We start from the raw sequence: 18,614 nt of genomic DNA on the forward strand, positions 1-18,614 counted from the left end.
CACCAGCTAATGGCTGATGGTAGTCCCCTCCCCTCATCTCCTGCTCAGGGCCTGGGATATTCCTGCAATTGCCCTACCAAACAGTCGCACATGTTTTGGAGGCAAAGTGGACTCCACAAATATGTTCTCAGCACTGGTGAGGATAGGGCGGTCCCAGCTGCATGTTGAGGCACACTGGTAATTTCAAGGATTAACAACCAGATTCATGAAAACCGAAATCTGCGAATTCTAAATTGCGATTTATACTGATTCGCAATTTAAAATTCGCAGAATGGGATTCATCAAAAACTGCGAAAAAATAAAGCGAATCGCAACCGGCCGCAAAAGGCGATAGCGATTGTCCAAAATCACAGAAAAATCGCTAAATCCGTTCAATTCCGTGTAGGAATAGCAATCTCGCAATTTGCGAGATCGCAAATTGCGAGATCGCAAAAACTGGAAGTCGCATTTCAAGCACAGTGATGAAATCACAACTGGGAAGCAGGCAGAACACTGAGGCAGAGATCAAAGCAGCACCAGTCAGAGCTCCTCTCAGAACACCTCCAGACTTGGAAACTTTTGGAAATTGGAGACTGCAGCAATGGCAGAGGATGCAGCAGCAGGGCCCAGTGACACCGGGCGCAAGCGCAAGCTAAAATTCTCAGAGCAGTAGCTAGAGCATCTAATAGATGGAGTCTGCCAAGACCACACCAAACCTTTCGGCAAGGACTCCAGGAGGGTGCCTGAGGCCGAGAAACGGCGACTGTGGCTGCGGATCCGCGCCAGAGTCAACGCAGTGGGAGTGACTCAGAGTGGAGTTGAAGACCTCAAAAAGAGGTGGTATGACCTCTGAGGTCGTGCCAAGGAGAGGGTGGCAGAGAGGCTGGGTGAGAGCCTAGCAACTGGAGGTGGAGATCCAACAGTCCCTCCCAACACCCCCCTGGAGGATCGTGTGGAGGACACACTGCAGCGTGAGGCATGTGTTGGGGTCATCCCTCTGGACTCATCCCGACCCACCCAAGACAGCCAAGGTAAGTGGCATGCGACTGCGACCCTGTCCCCTAACAATGGCCATGACCCTATAGCCTCCCACAATCAACCCCAGTCATGCAAACCATGCACATCAGGACATGCCCAATTGCATTTTGGGACATGTAGTCTGCCCACAATGTACAAAAACTCCAATGCAGCCAGACATGTCCCAATGTACACAATGCAACAGGCAGTCAGGGAATTTTAGCCAGCATGCATGTAGCAACTGCACATGTGATAGATACATGCAATTAATCTACGTCCACTTTCCATCACAGGTGGGGCAGACAACAACAGCAGCGACAGCAAGAGGCTGCAGATAGATGAAGCATCAGAGGAGCCTGAGGGTGAGTAGGAGCAAACTACCACACAACCAGCTCCATCAGGCACAGCACCATTGCCAGCTGCAAGACCACCACCAGCAGCGCCAGCTTCATCAGGCACAGCACCATTGCCAGCTGCAAGACCACCACCAGCAGCGCCGGCTCCATCAGGCACAGCACCATTGCCAGCTGCAAGACCACCACCAGCGGCACCATCAACATCCGGCGCTGCTAGACCTGCGACACAGCGCACACCCACTGTGGGCAGCCAGCACAGCAGGTATGTCAGGAAGCCGCAGCAGAGCACAGCACACACCGGCAGGAGGGCGACGGCTGTGCGTGTGCCAGGGCTCAGTATTGAGCGCCGCATGCTGCGCGTGCACCAATTGCAGGCACGACGCCAAGGTGCGATTCAACTTCAGCTGCACAACATAGGCAGAAATGTTGCCAATGTGTCCGATCTAATTGACCAGATGACAACTGCCATGAAGGCAAATACAGCGGCCATCATCAGCCAGCGCAACATCGCCCGCCGCCGCCACCGCCAGCTACTCACGCACCTCTCTGCCTACACGCGTTCCCACTACGTGATAGGGAATGCCACCTCCCAGCTGTCACATCGGTCTATGGCAATGCAGCTGCAGATGGTGCAATGCTGCGAGGACATGGCGCGTGTCCTTGAGCAGGTGACCAGTGCTGTACTGGCACTACAACCAACTGGCCCAGCCAATGGTGGTGGGGATGACACCAGCGAGGGGACCTCAAGTGTCAGCAGCCTGTCTGCCACACAGGTCGGAGTCCTACGCCGCAGCACCAGGCCCAGTGCTGGTTCACGTGCCCTGCCTGAGGAGGAGCCTGAGAGGCGACTGGGTGCCGCGCGCCAGAGGCGCACATGACATTTCAATCCATGGGCAGGGACATGCTGATGACAGAAGCATGTGTTGTTAATAACATTGAGCATTATGGCGCAATACTACTCATATGTAAATCATTACATTTATTCCTTATTATTGTGCATTCAACAATAATATTTATTGAAGCATTGAACATCTGCCTCCTGTCATTATTTCCATTGTCATGCATTTGGGAATAGTTGGGTGAGGGGAGTGGGTGCACTAGAAACAGTTCATTGTGATGTGGTGGCGCCGTCTGTGTTCTTCAGCAGGATGTTCCCCGCGAGCATGACGCGCATGTGCAGGTGGCCGGTCGTCCCCTTCCGACTCACTGCCAGAGATCTCTACAGGAATCCGGCACTTGGTAGCAATGTTGTGTAGTATTGCACACACAGCCACAATGCGGCAGCAGACATCAGGACTGTAGTACATGGCCCCACCAGTATTGGGCAGTATGCAGAATCTGCTCTTCAGTAGTCCAAATGTCCTCTCAATGCAATTCCTTGTGTGTATGTGTGCTACATTGTAACACCGTTGCTGTGGTGTAGCAGGGTTGAGGTATGGGGTGAGGAGGTATTCACGGAGAGCGTAGCCACTGTCACCTGAATGAGAGGAGCAGAGGGTGAGTGCCTGTGCAGCGCAGCTACTTTATCACTGTGTAACATTGTGGGGTGAGTGTACTTACCAAGTAGGTGTCCTTCACCAAAGTCTCCCCTGGCCAGTCATGTGTGGAGGCCGCAGTGCCGGAATATGAAGGAGTCATGTGTGCTCCCCGGGTACTGTGCCACTATGTCCGTGATGTAATTCTTTGCGTTGCACACCATCTGGATGTTGAGGGAGTGGTAGGACTTGCGGTTGCGGTACATGTATTCCGTTTCTGCTCGTGGGCAGATGTGGATGTGGGTACAGTCAATGCATCCTATCACATGTGGAAATTGGGCGACATTGTAGAATTGATGCTTGGTCTCATCCAAGTCCTGTTGGCTGGTGGGAAATTTTATGTGGTGGTGTAGCTGGGTCAGCATTGCATCTAGGAAACTCCTTAGGCAGCGGGACATGGTGGGCTGGGATATCCTTCCAGCAGCGGCAACTATCCCCTGGAAGCTTCCGGAGGCCAGAAGGTGCAGGCTGCACAATACCTGGACGTGTGTGGGCACGGCATTGGTCCGCCTTGTTGGGTGCTGCATCAGGGGGTCAAGGTCCTGAATTAGCTTGATGATCATTGGCCCATTCAGCCGGTACTTAGCGTATATTTGCTCTCTGGTTTGGCCCAGCAGGGTGACCCGCTGGCGGAATATCCTCTCCTGGATCCTACGTCTGTTCCATGCAGCTCGCTGTAGCCTTCGCCGCCTGACCACCATGTATAGTCCTGGCATTGTGAGACTCCTACTGCTGCAGCTGCATCTCCTTCAGTGTGTTTGGTCAGGCCAGCTCCTGTTATTGATTGGTAAACGGTTTTTCAAATTTTTTTTTTTTTTACTTTGATGGTGACCACCTGCTTTGGGTTGTCCTTAAATTGCGCCTCGCAAAAAGCGATTTTCGGGTTTTTCGCAATTTGCGATTTTTCTTGAATAGCGATTGCGATTTCGCAAATTTATTCGCAGAGTCCGTGGTTTCTCGCAATGTCCGATTCGCTATTGGGCTACTACCGGGATTCTGCAAATTCTATTGCGATTTCGCAATTCTGTCTTAGCGAATTCGCTGATTTTTTATTGAATACCGTTTTGGACAATTGCGATCGCAATAGCTTTTTCGCAGCTATTGTGGTCGCAATTTAGCTTCATGAATCTGGCTGCAAGTTCCCTGGGATGCATGCACACCCCAAGACAGAGAAGGAACCTCAGGAATTCCCTTGGCGATACCATATGCATACATGATAGAAAAGGTGTTTCCTTCTTGTCTAATGTGGATGCACTATGTTGGCAGAAGAATTCCCCAAATGTAATTTTTGTTGCAGGGTGCATGAACATTCAAGGGAAGGGAATTCTTGCAAATAACATTGCAGCTCCGGTCCCATGGGCCCTGGTATCACTGTTAATTCACTCGCAGATGGCGCATTTATCCAAGAGTTCTAGCAAGGGAGTCCTGAAACTCCCAAGACCTTGGTGAATCCATGAGTTTCTTTGTGATCAGGCGTCCCTGCAGAGCCACCAGGGAAAACAGGGACATTCGCCTGATGATGGCTTGTACAACCCCACTCTCCTCCAGCCATAGACCAGCCAGACCAGTAATTAAGAGTGAATACTGCCAGAAGCCATGTCAGGGGATGAAGGGGTAGTGCTGACATAAAGGGCTGTGTGGCCCATGCCTCCACTCAAGTCTGTAGATCTGCTCCATTAGTCATGGACACAGCTTTAAACACCTTTGCAAACGCAGGCGAAAAGACCCATACGTGTCTCAAATAGTGATGGATACATATCACAGTGTTACAAACCTATCAAATAGCAAGAGCGTGAGTTTTCAGGCGTTTGGCAAATATTGTATACCGTATAATCCTGTGAGTAGATCATCTTGCACCTCAATGCCAACAGAGTACAGCTTGTTAAAGGGTTGCATCCCAAGTTCTCTGCAACGCAATTGAAAAGATCTCCTTATACGTTCGATGGCTGTTTAGAGCCCGGCATATTGTTTTTCTCTTACAGTCTTTAAAAGTGATCAGACTTTCAAAATAATATTTCGATAAAAAACATATACATTTCATCATTCACTGAGCAAGCAAAGTTAGACCAAATACAATTATGCACAAAGTGCGGCTAAGGCGCTCTTAAGCCTTCCTTATCGGAAGCAATTATTATAGCCATTTAGATATTTATAATTGAAGCAGATTTCTCCATAATCCCTACAACTCTTCTAATATTCTTCTTACCAGATGCAGCAGAGATCCTCCAGAGGAAATGAGAGTATTAAGGTCAGCACCATCCTTCATCAGCCGGAGTACTGAAATTTCAAAGAGAAAATGAATTAACAGAGCCAGAAAACATCTTTTCCTTCTGATAAAATGAACGTTCGTGATTTTCATTAACATATTTAATACTAAGGAATCCTCTGTGGAGGAATTTTAGAAACTTTATAGTCAGGTCAGCATATATCACTGCATATTTCTTTTCTTTAAAAATCTTTTTATTCACAATTTTTCCATTATATGCACAACCCCCCTCTCCCCCCACCCAAAAGACCAAGATCACACCTTAAGCGAGAAAATCTTATTACAATCATAAGTCCGAAGTTAATCCCTTATAGTTCATTAGACACAGAAGGAGGCAACAAGAAAATCAGAGGTATGACCGAGATATACATTGCATTGAATATGCGCTTGAAAACAATAGAAGGGCACAAAAAATAAAGAAAAATACAACAAGCGGGAAAAAGAATAAGAGATCATAATAAATGAACGGGAACCTATGTATGTCTCGAATCCACTGCAGCAGTGGTGCCCAGATCAGCATACCCCTTCTTCTTTTGTTAGAGCCTTTATTTTTATAAATTGCCACCTCAAGGCTGCAGGTCGCAAGTAGCCTGGCCCTCCATTGTTGGAAAGCAGGTGGATTAGGTTCGAGCCAGGATGAGGCGATACATAGTCGCAAGATTGCCATAGCCACAAAAATCAGCCCCTGTATGTTTATCAGCCGTCCACTGTTCGCTACTCCCAACACAATTTCTTCTGTTGAAACATCCACTCTTGTTTGGCACACTTCTGATAGAAATTCAGATATATCTTTCATCAGGATATTAAGTGTGCTGCAGGTGGCAAACATATGTATAATATTAGCCCCGAACAATGCACACCGTGAACACGTAGTTCCCTTTTCTCTCCCCCATTTGGCGATTTTATTTGGTGTATAGTATAGGGAATTTTTTTTTATAGCATTGTGCTTGTAGCTTTATAGACATTAATGACATTTGGGCTAATTCATAGGCAAGGCAGGGGATTGTAGGCTGAACTCCCACCTTGACCTGCCAAACAGAGGACTGTTTGTCCATGTCATCTGGATAGACTGAGTTCAGGGCTTTGTATATTTCCCCAATCTTGGGTGTGTTTTTTTACAGAGATTATCGATAAGTTGATTATTCTGGAATTTGCATCGCCCACCACATTTCTTTGATAAAAAATCTCTAACCTGTAAAAACTTAAAAAAATCCCTGTGGCTAATATTATATTCAACATGTAAATCTTCAAACATCTTAAAGCTATCTGGTGTATAAAAACAGCCCAACTGCCCCACTGCGGCCAAGACCCATCTGTTTATGCAACTATCCTGGAAAATATCGGGTAGATCATTATTATGGCTCACTGGAGTATAATATGAGTATCGCCCGAGCCCCAAGAGCTTCCGCACATTACACCAAACTTTGTAAACACTCGTAATGGTTTTGAATTTAACTTTCTTAAAATAACTATCATTGGCATGCCGCCAAAGGCAGCCAGTACATTCTTCTCCCAGTATGATTTTTTGAGGGGTCGGGATCGTTTGACTGATAGCAGCATGAGAAATCAGTTTTACACAATATTTTAATACAGTGGCCCAATAATATAGTTTAAAATTAGGCAAAGCTAGCCCCCCTCTTTCCTTTGGTAAGACAATCCATCTAAGGGAACGTCGGGGTTTCTTGTATCCCCAGATAAAACTTGAAAACATGGAATCTATAGTTCTAAAAACTTGGGGAGAGAACTCGAGACACATATCCCGAAAAAAATATAAAAATCGGGGCAGAAAAAGCATCTTAATAACATTGCATCTACCACCGATAGTCAGATGTAGATTATTCAGTCGGACCAGATCTTTCTCAGTACGTGATATCAGCGGTTTCATAATATTGCTAACGATATTTTTTATTCTGGCACTTTTGTTAACACCTAAATATACAGCCTCCTCTGTCACTCTTGAGTCTCTCATCGAAATTTTGTTGTTGAGAACAATCTGGGTTTTGCTAGAGTTTAGTTTGTAGCCCAACACTAGCCCCAAACGATGCGACTCTTCTTCTATCACAAATATTGCTCTATTGGGGTCAGTGGTGACAAGCACAATGTCATCGGCATATGCTAAGATTTTAGTGTTATGATTACGTATTTGGATCAGTGGTATTGATACAAGATTATCCAGCCACCGGATGCATGGGTCAATGTATATCACGAAAAGAAGAGGGGAGCAAGGGCACCCCCTCCTGGTCCACCTCGAGATCGCAAAGTTCTCTGATAAAAGCCCATTGACTAGAACTCTAGCGCTTGGCGTGTTGTATAACCTTTGAGTAACCTTGATAAATCTATTAGTAATTCCAAAATGGGCCATTGCAGCCCATACAAATCTCCAGGAGACCCTATCAAACGCCTTCTCTGCGTCGAGCAGGATAAGCGCCATAGGGTCTCCTGTTGACTCATTATAGTTGAATAGAGAGATTACCCTTTGTGCATGGTAAATTGTGGACCTTCCTGGTATGAACCCATGTTGATAATTTGACACTATTTTGTTTATAGTTGGTGCAAGTCTAGCTGCTAAAAGTTTAGAATACATTTTAAAATCCCTGTTAATCAGTGTAATAGGGGGGTATCATCCTAATTCGAGAGGATTTTTATTCTTTTTAAAAAAAAAACACAATCTTTGCTTCTGACCACGAGGCGGGTGGGGTCCCTCCCTGAAATATAGGAATAAAGAGTTCTAGCATTATTGTTTTTAGTTGGTCTGTAAATTTTGTATAGAACTCTGTTAGGATCCCGTCCAGCCCTGCTGAGAGAGGAGAATCTCCTCCCAGTAAGGCAAATCATCCAGCATATCTTGATCTTGATCTTCCTTCTCAAATCTAATCCCTGGGATTGCATCTAGATATGAATCAGGGTCCCCCAACACCACTTCTAGTTCTGTATATAGATCTTGGTAAAATATCCTGAAAAGATTCCCTTACTTCTGATGGTTCAGATCTTAAACCTAATCTAGGATCCTGGATTTCTTTTATAATACTAGCTGATATCTCTTCTCTTGTGCGGACTGCCAACTGATGCCCAGCCAGTTCACTTAGCTCGTATACTTTCTCTATATATATCGATGCTTTGACAATGACTTTTTCAACTAATATCTCTGAAATTAGGTTTCTAGCGATAGCTACCTGAGCCAAAACGTTGTCTAGCACCTGGCCCTGTTGTACTGCTTTAATCAGTTCCTCTTCGGATTTACCCAGATTGTGTTGTAGTGTTGCCAGATGGAGTTTTCCTTCCTTGTTTGACCTAATTGAGAATTGCAGTGTCTCACCCCTTATACCCGCCTTCAGGGTGTCCAAAACTACCTCAATAGGCGCACTATCCAGGTTGTCCCCTATAAAGCCCGGAATCCATCCCCTCATATGTTGACAGTAGTTTTCACTCCTCAGTAAAGACCTCTCAAACGTCCAAGTCTTAATTGTGTGATTATTTTGAGTACATAATAAGATTAATATCAGTGGATTATGGTCCGACAATACACCCGGGCGCTTTTCTATCATACACATAGATTTCAGTGAGTTCGACATTAACAAATAGTCTGAACGTACATGTCGGGAGTGTGGATATGAAAAATACCTGAATCCAGGATCCCCTATATTAATGTGCTGTCAACCATCTATTAGCCCATGTACTATGCACATATCTTTTGAAGCCTGGAAGACTCTTGGTTTTCTACCCTGGTATTTGAATTCAGGACCGATTGCCCAATCACCTGGAAGATGTAGGTTAAAAAACCCTGCATACAATCAGGGGAAGGGGCCAGTGTGTTAGTTCATTAGAAATGTCAATCAGCATCTCTGGTTCGTCGCAGACATTACCATAATGGTGCAAGGTTTCATCTTGTTTAACCCATTATTGTACTGGCTCTCAGCAATTGCCCATCTACCGAATTTATCAGCCAGCACTCTGCTGGATTGTAGCCCCTCCCCCTTTTGCTAAGATCGCCACCCCCTTTGTTCGGAAACCCTGTGTTGCAGCAATGATAAGTTTATACCCCAACGTTTTGAGCAAATATTGCTGAGAGCCTTCAATATGTGTCTCCTGCATACAAATGATGTTAGCTTCCATTTGTTACAGCCCCACCGCGACCTTCTGTCTTTTCTTAATATCGTTAAGGCCACAGATATAAAGCAAGACCATTTTTAGCTTTGCCATGCTATCATTAGAGCTGTTGCCGGTTGCCTAGTCCCTTCCCCATTCTCCTGATCATTATCTATGTTTGTATGCGCCCCCAAACAATGTCTTTTCCACCCCTCCTATACTCGTGATCGCTTGGTCTTGACCACCCCTCCCTCCCCCCACCCCCTCGTATTTATGGCCGCCAGGCTCAATCCTGAGCCTGTGGGATGGCGTCTACCGACTTCACCCATTATCCGCAGCCCTCTTACCTCCACTTTAGGCTAACAATATTCATGCATCCCTGATGGATGAAAGAGCAAGCAGAGAAAAAAAAAGAAAAAAGGTAGACTTAACAGAAGTGCCTCAAAAAAAAGAAAAAAAGGGAAAAATATCATAGACGAAGCATACATCATTATCAGTGTCATTGCAATTGTCATCACAAAAAATCACTTTAAGCCATACAAAGGAACAGCCCAAAAGAGAGATTTTTTTTTCATCTATTGCTCCCAGCACCGCTCCTTGCACCCCTGGTTTGACTCGCGATAATATCTTTCAGTGCCTGTTCCGCCTGTATCTCTGAGGTAAAAAACCAAGCGGTCAATTAGGATGGCGGATGGATCGCCACCGCCATGCAGGCCGTGGCTATCCATCCGCCATCCTAGCCCATCCGCCACCTATTTTCCCCCGCCATATTACAATGGCGGGGGGGACCGTGGCGGAGAGAAAGTCCGTCCGCTGCTTTTCCACTGCGGTTGCGTTGTGACCGCGGCGGAAAAGGTCTAATATGGTGGCGGTGTCTATCAGACACCGCCAGCCATATAAGGATGGCCAAAAGCAGATGCCTTTCCGTGGCGGTAATGCCACCACAGCAAAGCATACAGACTTTGCTTTGGGGGCCCGTTGCGGGCCCCCAGGGTGAAGGTGAGGGTGCACATGGGGGTACCTATGGTACCCCCCTGCATTTGCTTGCACAAAGTGGCATGCACCGCGCAGTGCCTGCCGCTTTGTGCATGCAAATGCAAAGCATGCATTTTTAACTTTGCTGCGGGTGCTGCTTCAAGCAGCACCCGCCGCAATATTAAAGATACGAGATGTGACCGCCAGGGTGGCGGTCACATACTAATTGCTATGGAGGGAACGCCGCTGCCCCTGAGTCCCTATTACCACTTGCTACAGCAGAAGCATCCGCTTTCTTTTGGAAAACGCTAGTGAGGACAGTCTGTTTCTTCCCCCCAACTACGGAATGACCACTAGTGGGGAGAGATTTATTATTATTTAAATTATTATTTAAAATTTTATATAGCGCGCAGTTACCCTTGGGCATCCCAGCACTTATCCAGACACCATCAGATAGTAAAAACGGCCAGATTAATGCACTCAAGCAGGAAACAGATAGGTTTTAAGACATTTTCAAAAACGTAGTGTACACCGCTCGGCGCGTAATTTTAAAGGGTGCGAGTTCCACAGTTTTGCCGTGTTAACTGAGAATCTTCTCCGGCCAGTGCGGGCCTTTTTAACTCTGGGGACTAAAAGAAGGTGTTTTTGGTCGGAGCGCAACGTTCTGCTCGCTTTATATGGGACCGCTAAGTTCTTCAGTATAGGAGGGCCTTTCCCCAGAAGAATTTTATGGGCTGTACAAAGTGCTTTAAATATGACTCTCTCCCGCACTGGAAGCCAGTGCAGCGCCTTTAGGGCAGGTCTGGCTGACTGCGTCCTAGGAATGTCCATGAGCAGCCTTGCCGCCGCATTTTGGACCTGCTGAAGTTTCTTAAGAGTGGATTCAGGAGTGCCCAAACAAATGGCATTACTGTAATCCAATCTGGATGTAATCAGGCCCTGAATCAGCAGCTTCCTAGATGTTCCAGGTAGAAGAGGGAAAATGTTACGGACAGACCGTAACAGGGCAAAGCACACTCCTGCAGTTTTCTTAGCTTGGGTCCGAAATGACAAGTCTTGCTCTAACCAGACTCCCAAGCTCTTGATCACCTCTTTAGGGTCCGGAAGGTCTCCCATACAACTCGGCCAGCTGGTCAAGGGGAGAAAAGGAGTTTTGCTCCCTAACAGCATTATTTCCGTCTTTGAGCCATTCAGCTTAAGAGCTGATTCTTCCATCCAAGTGTGAACGTCCGACAGGCAGGAGTGCAGTATGTCAGGATTCTCAGCCAGTTGGGATAGAGAGACCACCGACTGCGTGTCATCCGCATAACTGACGATTTTGATGTCATACGGGGCAACTATGTCTTCCAGGGGGGCCATGTATACATTAAATAATGTTGGGCTGAGGGAGGAGCCCTGTGGCACTCCACACTGGAGGGGGATCGATTTAGATCGCTCACCGCCTTCCCAGACCTGGTATGTTCGTCCGGTAAGAAATGACCTCAGCCACTGCATGGCAACCCCAGACACCCCAACCTCTGCCAGCCGCTGAATCAACACCCGATGATTCACGGTGTCAAACGCCGCACTGAGGTCCAGGAGGATCACTGCCACTGACCCTCCTGAATCCAGAATGCATCTAGTTTCGTCAACGACCGCCAAGAGGGCCGTGTCGGTACCCTGACCTGGACGGAATCCGGTTTGCGAAACTAGAAGCAATCCGTTGGACTCCAAAAAGCCTGACAGTTGTTTATTAACCAGCCTTTCAGCAATTTTGCCGAGTCCCGGCAACAGAGAAATGGGCCTAAAGTTTGCCAGGTCGGAAGTATCCAAATTAGGCTTCTTTAAAAGTGCCTTTACCACAGCTGTTTTCCAGCTTGGTGGCACCAAGCCCTGGGCAAAGGAGGCGTTCATTAACCCTTTCGCTGCGGCGGCTATTCCGCCGCAGCGCTAAAGGGGAGGGGCGGCCGCATGGCGGCCGCATGCTGGTGACAGAACTACTCCGTCACCAGCCGCAGTTGAGCTGTGCTGGTGACGGAGCAGTTCCGTCATGACCCGCCCCGCTCAATACAACTGCCTTGCAGGCGCGAAATCAGCGCCGCGCAGGCGCGGCGGCCGGGCCATGACGGAACCGCTCCATCATCAGCACAGCCCAACCGTAGCTGATGATGGAGCGGTTCCGTCATCAGCAGGGGAGGGGTTAAGTCTGTAACGGGAGCCACGATGGAAGCTGCTACTTGTTTAAGGAACTTCATGGGGACCGGGTCCATGGGAGAGCCACTTTTCAGGGATGCCAAAGCTTTCGAGACTTCAGCCACTGATACTGGGCCAAAAGTGTCTAGATGGGTGGCTGTCTCACTAGCCTGTGTTCCTATGTACAATTTACCATTGTCCTGAGGCAGCAAGGGCTGAGGCAGGGTATTTAAAATCTTCTAAATTTTTGTGTGGAAGAACTCTGCTTGCTCCGTACATTTCTGTTTGTCATAAGTGACTACAGGCTCGGGAACTTTGAGAAGTTCTTTAACCACTTTAAAACTCTCTATAGAGGAGCTAGAGGCAGATTTTATGCGCTCTTCAAAGAATTGGGCTTTTGCCTGTCGCAGAGCAGACTTATAGCCCCTCATCGCGACACGATATTCGTCTCTCCTGGATATCTCCCATTTCTTCCTCCACAACCTCTCCAGCTTTTCACAACCCTTCCTAAGGGAGCGAAGCTCGACAGAGTACCAAGGAGCAGATCCTATTCTTTTTTGTCCCTCTTTTGCACTCTCTTTTTCGGAATGAGGGCGTCTAGAGAAGCGGACAGCCAGTAGTTATTATTAGCATCTCTCTTGATTGGGTCCGACTCACAGGGAAGGGGCATGTCTTCCAACTTAGAGGTCCAGTCATTAATCGATAATCTGGACCAGGCTCTGTCCACCAAGAAAGCCTGCTTGGCACTTATGGGCCGTGAGTCGACTTGCCAGAGTGCTGATACCAAGAAATGGTCAGACCACGGGAGGGGATAGGCAGGCCTAACCATAAAACGGGGAATGTTGGAGAACATTGGGTCAAGTAAGTGTCCCTTTTCGTGTGTGGCCCCGGAATTGATTAAGACCAGCTCACATGCTTTCAAATCGCTCTGAAGATCTTGGGCTGCTAGATCAGCAGGGTCATCGAAATGGAGATTGAGATCTCCAAGCACTATGAAATTAGCCGTGGATGAGGCCAAGATCATCACTGATTCCATTAGGGAACTCGCAAAGTTACCCACACCGCCCGGGGGCCGGTAAATCAGTAAACCTGATAGAGAAACTGTAGGAGATATCCGCAAAGCGAAATAGCAGCTCTCACAGTCCAAGATTGAACCATTCTGAGCCCTACATACAAAAGAGCCCTATATAGAATCGCAAGGCCACCCCCTCCCCCCTCAGGTCTATCAAGATGATAGACAAGAAAGCCCGGCGGAAGGGCTTGCACGATGTCGGCATCGGAACTGGGAGTTATCCAAGTTTCCGTCAGAAACAAGATATCTAAGTCTAAATCTTGTAAAAGTAGGTTGACTTCTGCTGAGTGCCGTGGGAGAGATCTGCAGTTCAGTAGACCTACCGCCAAGGTGTTCTTACCTTTATCGGAGAGAATGGTCTCGCTCAACCTGGCGACTGTAGGGGGAGTAGGGCCTTTATAAGCTGGCTCACAACTGACGATATTCGTGTGACGTAATGATATAAGCTCATCTCGGTCGTATACCCGCCTCAAAGCAGATTTTTTGAGCAGAGTGCCAGGTCCTAGGCCCGTCTGGGCCCGGACGGGCACAGACGGGCTGGACTCTGGCGTGACTCCGGCGCTGAGACGGCGCTTCCGCTGCGCGTCACCGCTGCGCGTCTCCATCGTAGCTTTAAGTAGGGACCGCGCCTCGTGTGAATAAACACTAAAGCGCTCCCGAGAATGGCGCCTGCTGAACGTCCCGATACTACCCCCAAGATGGCGGCGGTCGAGGATTTAGCAGCATTGTCATGCAGGTTTCTGCCAGCCTTACCGGAATTCCAGCTGGGTTTCGATTTCGATATGTCCTTTTTTCTCTCTGTTTTCCCCGTCTTCTCATCAGGCTTAGCCCCAAGTTGCTGTGGAGTCGCCGAGGGTGGGGCACAGTGGAGCGAGCTTTGCTCGGTGCTCCGCCGCGCGCTGCCATTGCCTGCCTCGTATGTGCTTCCTCCTTTGTCTTGGCCTCAGGGTTGCTAGGCGACCCACCGCTGGCCCCGTTCACATCAATCTTGCTTTTGCCGGCGAGCGCGGTGAGAGGCAGCCGAGCCAGCGTCTCCCAGGGAGAGAAGCAATCCTTGCTGCAGTGGCGATCAACCTGTATAATCTCTGCGCCTACGGTCCACTGGGGCCAACATCGGTTACTGGGGCGCATTTCAACGGATGAGCATTCCTCTGAGGATCTGAGCGCTGCGGAGGTGAGTGCTGAGGTCTCACTCAGCCACCATCTTGGCCCACCTCATTGCATATTTCTATGTGGAAACCCTTTACTGCGGAACATCTGACGATTGCAGAAATCAACAAAAATGGCAACATTCGCTCAAGGAACAATGTTTCAATATAAAAAGTTCAGTTTAGAAAAACCTAAACAATCCTTTGAGTTAGTCAGTTAAACTGATGTTCATTTAACTCTCACTTACTGTTACCCCACACTCTTTGAAGCTCTTATGAAGCATCAGAGAGGAGGACATGAAGACCCAGATTTACCTCTCACACAATGCAGAGCAACACTCAAAGTTTTCGCTCTGCATTGCGTGGAAGCTAGAGAGCAGGAAGTGTCTTACCTACACAGATATGGGACTCTCCTCCCCTCTCCCTAGGGCCGGAGCACAATCAGGCAGCTGAGCGTCACACACACACACAACTCTGCACCTTGGTGCAAGGGTGTTTGCATGAGTACACATATGCTTTGTACTGTAAGGGTTCCCGTTGAGTATAAAATACTAAGGCTAGACAATCTGTAAAACCTTTCCCACCGTGTATATATGCAGTACAGTGCAACACTCATGCAATGTTGTAAAAGAAAGGAGAGAGAAAAGTATTTATCCTTTTAACACATGCTTTCAAGTGGTGTTATTTTTTGGCTCTAACTCCTGTCTGCTATTGTTAGTAGATAAGGTTGTGCATCATGGGTGGTTGCATGGGAATCCCCATATACCAGCCCTGCAATGCTCCTTTGAGTAAGAGTAACGCTATACTGGTTGTGCTGGTTTGCATTTCTTTTTCTTACATAGCAAAAGAAATACCAATTTGCATTCACTTGTAAATCCCAAAAAGGACTTTGCGTCAGGTCTGCACTAAAAAAGAAATGTAAACCCGCAACAGAGACCTTTGTAAATCTATGATGAAGTATTTTCAGGTCTGAAGAAGAAACTTAAAAAATAACGGACTAAATCTAAAGGCTGCCTTAAAAAGGAAATGCACATGGGGGGCTGTTTTCGATTATTATTCAGATGATTGCAATGTCTCTGGTCTTTAGTATGGCACTTTAGTTGGTTAGATAGATGAGCAGTTCACCCAATTGAATAAAAAATAGTTTTAAGCGGTGCCATTCACCTAAGCACCGAATACTAATGCTACCAGGACCAGATTACCGAACCAAAAGCCCCCTGGCAAAATGCAAAAACTAGCCTCACTACATTCATCACCTTGCGCTACCTCCTTTCCATCCATCCAATTTCTCGCTTCTTCTCTCCTCTCTCTCCAGATCCCTGTTTCCCAAACTGTGAGTCCAAACAATAAATAAATATGCCTTCATATTCTGAGTTTATCTTGTCGCATTTGCGATGCTTCAAAGACAGAGGACAACACTCAGGATATGAGTAGAAAAGTGCCCCTTTTTGTGTGGTTACACCCCACTTTTTGCCTGACATCTGATGCAATCTGACTTGATGTGCGCTGGGTCCCTACCAACGAGGTTCCCAGGGCCTATGTTCTTTCCCGAAACTGTACCTTTGTACCCATAATTGTCACATCCCGGGCCACAGGTAAGCCCTTTGTAAAAGGTACCATGGGTACCAAGGACACTGTGCCCAGGGAAGGACTCTAAGAGCTGCAACACATACTGTGCCACCCTTAGAGGCCCTGTACTTTAACACCCATGCCCTGCCATTACACGCTGCATGTTTTGGTGCAGAGAAAAGTGAAGAGTCGAAATAGCACACATCCCTCATCAATAAGTATTTCAAGTCAAGAATTACCTGAAAAACTTGTGTGCGCTGCTGAATATGTTTAACATACAAAATATCTTCGTGTATACACAAACAAAAAATGTTTACAACTTTTTCACAATGTTTTCCAGTAAAAGATTATAAATTTCACATATTTAATATTAGTGTGACATAAATCAATCACAAAAATTCATATTCACGGTTGTGACATACATTTTTCAAATAAATATAACATGGCCACATCACATTATATTTGATTTTTGTTTTTTCTTCATCTTTAATTCCACATTGTTGTTTGTGCTGCCCTGTGCATTTTGGGACACACAGTCACTTCCCCAGGGGTCCCTATATTGCAATCATTCCAAAACAAACAAAAATGTATCACAACAATTCATCAGCTTACTGCCTCCCCAGGGGGACCAAAACACAACACAACTCCTGTGCAACTGTTGAGTTCACCATGGTGCAACTTAATGATGTGCTCATGCTTAGCCCAACATGTAAACTCACCTATGGCTTCTTGCGTGCCTCATGCATAATACTCTAGAGATGTGTTCACTAGGTGAAGCTACCTGCTATACCAACAAAAAAAGGGGTGGAAAAGCCACCATAACCACACTATAACAGCGCCTCTCACCTTCCTCAGGGTGCATCACAGTACTCAAATATACTCACAAAGAATGCAGAAAAGGCTGTGTCCTGAAACAACAACATTGTCTAGTTATTCAAAAGAACAACACAATGTCAGCTCAATGCTCATGTGTGAAACATATTTAGAAACTATTAACATACCTCGGATGATCAACTTTAAGAAATGCTGCATCAGCATCTTTACAGGTCGAAATTGTTCTACTCAACCCAACTACACCTAAGCACCCCTTTTTAGAAAACCGAAAGTATCATCAGCTACCTGTGCCCAATATGTGTGCCATGCCTACAACCCACTGCCTTAGGACGAGGTAAGTCACCCCTCTAGCAGTCATCCCTCATTGTCAAGTTATTCAAAAGAATAACACAATGTCAACTGAATGCTCTTGTGTGAAACATATTAAGAAATTATTAGCGTACCTTGGATGATCAACTTAAAAAAATTCTGCATCAGCGTCTTTACAGGTCACAATTATTCTCCTCCACCTGACTGCACCCAAGCATCACTGTTTAGAAAACCAAAGTATCATTAGTTATCTGTGCCCAATATGTGTGCCATTCCTACAACCCACTGCCTTGGGTATAGCTAAGTCACCCATCTCGCAGGGTACATTAGCCCTCAGGTGAAGGTACAGTGGCATAAGCCCTGTACCCCTACAGTGTCCAAATCCATTCTTAAACATTGTAGGTGTAATAAAGCCATAAAGAGAATATGGTCTGAGAGTTGATCATTACACACTCCACAGCTCCATAATGGCTTTACTAAACACTGAGAAGCTTGGAATCAAACATCTCAGCACATTAAACACACACAGATGACAGTGTGGGATTTAATGCACAATGCACTCAGAGGGCATCTTCGAGATGCCCTCTGAAAATCAACCAGCCCTGGTGTGGTTCCTGAAAGACTGCCCACCATTTGCCACAACCAGACAGGTTTTTGGACCCCTGGGTAGAGAGCTTCTGCTCTCTGGGTCCAGAGACAAAGCCCATTGTGGGCAGTGGTGTCATGCCTCCTCCCCCAGGATTGACTTGGCCCACGAAGGGGAAGCTTTAAGGCTGGCTACATTTGGAAGTTGTCCCTGACTTTTGCTGACCCCAGCAATTGGCTCCCACTGGTTCTGTCCCCCAATTTGGGCAGGAGAATCGGTGGGAAAACCAAGCTACGAAGAGCGATGTGCCCACCTTTGCCAAGGTGAAACACACATCACCAGTCCCCTACATCTTGAAGATGAGGGGACCCAGCCAAATAGGTAGAGGCTCACACCACCCTCCCACTGTAGGGTGGCATAATAGGGGGCGTACCCACCCCATGGAAGGGACCCATTACACAATTTACACACTCCTTTAAACACCCCCTATATCTAGTATTTAGAGACAACCCTGATCCTTTCCTCTTCAGATTCGAGGAAGAAAGACGAAGGATCTAAGAGCTGTGCTGACCTAGAGAGAAGACTACACCTACTGCTCTGGCCCAAGCCCTACCAGCATGTCCTGACTACGACCTTCCTGCAGCGAAGAAACTGGCATATTCAGAAGACCCCAGAGCCTGGAGGGCCTACCCTACACTCACTTTACAGAC

The 18,614-nt window shown here is 46.9% G+C and overlaps 1 protein-coding gene across 1 annotated transcript in view; it reads right to left on the reverse strand.

Moving 5' to 3' along the window:
- Positions 1–18,614, reverse strand: part of MYO16 (myosin XVI) — a 2,821,299-nt gene that overhangs the window by 2,291,592 nt on the left and 511,093 nt on the right. The window contains exon 3 of the mRNA XM_086934162.1: positions 5,094–5,164. Coding sequence (XP_086790288.1) covers positions 5,094–5,164 — 71 coding nt within the window. The remainder of the gene's footprint in view (positions 1–5,093; positions 5,165–18,614) is intronic.

Source organism: Lissotriton vulgaris, chromosome 8 (assembly GCF_964263255.1).
Source record: "Lissotriton vulgaris chromosome 8, aLisVul1.2, whole genome shotgun sequence".
Taxonomy (NCBI): Eukaryota; Metazoa; Chordata; class Amphibia; order Caudata; family Salamandridae; genus Lissotriton; species Lissotriton vulgaris.